General features: G+C 39.8%; 1 protein-coding gene across 1 annotated transcript in view; it reads left to right on the forward strand.

Annotated features, from left to right (window-relative positions):
• Positions 1-946, forward strand: part of LOC104750487 (glycerophosphodiester phosphodiesterase GDPDL1-like) — a 3,829-nt gene extending 2,883 nt beyond the window's left edge. Inside the window, exons 7-8 of the mRNA XM_010472287.2 lie at positions 1-445; positions 534-946. The exon at positions 1-445 is cut by the window's left edge and continues 25 nt beyond it. Coding sequence (XP_010470589.1) covers positions 1-445; positions 534-811 — 723 coding nt within the window. The 3' untranslated portion in view covers positions 812-946. The remainder of the gene's footprint in view (positions 446-533) is intronic.

Consider the following 1,821-nt stretch of genomic DNA (forward strand, 5'->3'; position numbering starts at 1 on the left):
GTTAAAGCAGTTCTTGATACACTCACAGAGACTGGCTACGAAAATAGTACAACCCCAAAGGTCATGATTCAGTCAACCAACAGCTCGGTTCTAGTTGACTTCAAGAAGCAGTGCAAGTACGAGACTGTCTACAAAATTGATGAAACCATTGGTGAAATTCTTGACTATGCTATCGAAGGCATAAAGAAATTCGCTAACGCTGTTGTCATCAACAAAGCATCAGTCTTTCCTGACTCTGATGCGTTTGTCACTGGGAAACCCAATGTTGTGGAGAGACTCCAGAAGTCTAAGCTCTCGGTTTATGTGGAACTGTTTCGGAATGAGTTTGTATCTCAAGCATATGACTTCTTTTCAGACGCCACTGTTGAGTTAAACTCATATATCTCTGGAGCTGGTATAAATGGAACCATTACAGAGTTTCCTTTCACAGCTGCAAGATACAGACGTAAGTGGTTCAAAATCTACAACAAATGGGTCTCACAACAAAAAAAAAAAATATTAACATAATGCTTAACTTTGTTTATCTTCTTCAGGGAATCGATGTTTGGGCAGAAAAGAAATTCCACCTTACATGTTACCTATTCAACCCGGTGACCTCCTACATGATGTTGTGAGTCCTCTGTCCTTACCACCGGCCGAAGCTCCAAATCTAATTATCACAGATGCTGACCTCATTGAGCCACCACTACCTCCGGTTACAGCAAAAGCACCAACCTCAACCCCATCAAAGAATGCACAAGCACCTAGTGGACAAATCCGACTCACTCTATCTATTCTCCTCTCGGGTTTTGCCTCTCTTCTACTTATGTGATCAACCTTTTATCTAGCTAATATCATCTCTGGTTTTGCCTCTCTTCTACTTGTGTCATTCAAATCTTAAAATTCGCTACCATAAATTAAAACATGTAAAAATAAATATAGTTACTAGTAGTAACTTACTACACTATACTCTCACCTAAATCTGTTGGTACTCTGTCTCCATCGTCTAAAGCTGCCTTTAATTAATTTATCATGAGCAACATCAAATCCTTAGGGTTCAATAAATTTCAACTGTAGGGTTACAGTCTTTACTCAACAAGACTTGAACGCTAAAAGGAGACGCTGGAAATCACTTTACCACGAACACAATAGCACAACCACAACTAAAAAACAGAGAAAATGATTGTTTGGCAACTGTTTTATCNTTTTTTTTTTTTTTTTTTTTTTTTTTTTTTTTTTTTTTTTTTTAAATGTTAAATTATATTCAAAAGAAAAAATACTTTGTTACAACTAGTGCATCTGTTTTAGAACAGAATTAAGAGAAATTTAGACTTAAAAAACCCTGAACTTTGAACGTAAAATCGTTTCTAAAGAAACTAAATACGTGACTGTAACCAGAGCTGAAAAGCTGTTTGAAACCGGTGATCCCCCATTCTCCCAATTGCAAGGAGCTGATCTCGAACCTGTCTGTCCACCCAGCCAATTAAATGCGCAGCAGTAGTTGGCGACTCCCCATGCCTCCTCCCATTGCGTTCTCTCCAGACTGAATACACCGTAGCCTGGAGAACATATCGAATAAGAAACCCTTCTGATCGAGGCAACTGAGATTGAGAAATGTGAGCCATTAGAATAGACCAATCCGTTGAGAAAGCAGTCTGGCGTAGATTCTTCGCCAAACTGGACCACACATCCAAGACAAACGGACATGAGAAGAAGAGATGGTCACACGTCTCTAAACTCGAGTTGCAGAAAGAACACATTCCCGCAGCCCCACCATTCCACATAATCATACGAGCACCTGAGGATAGACGGTCTTGGACGGCGAGCCACACACAGAAGGAA

The sequence above is a fragment of the Camelina sativa genome, chromosome 16, assembly GCF_000633955.1.
Source record: "Camelina sativa cultivar DH55 chromosome 16, Cs, whole genome shotgun sequence".
Classification (NCBI taxonomy): Eukaryota; Viridiplantae; Streptophyta; class Magnoliopsida; order Brassicales; family Brassicaceae; genus Camelina; species Camelina sativa.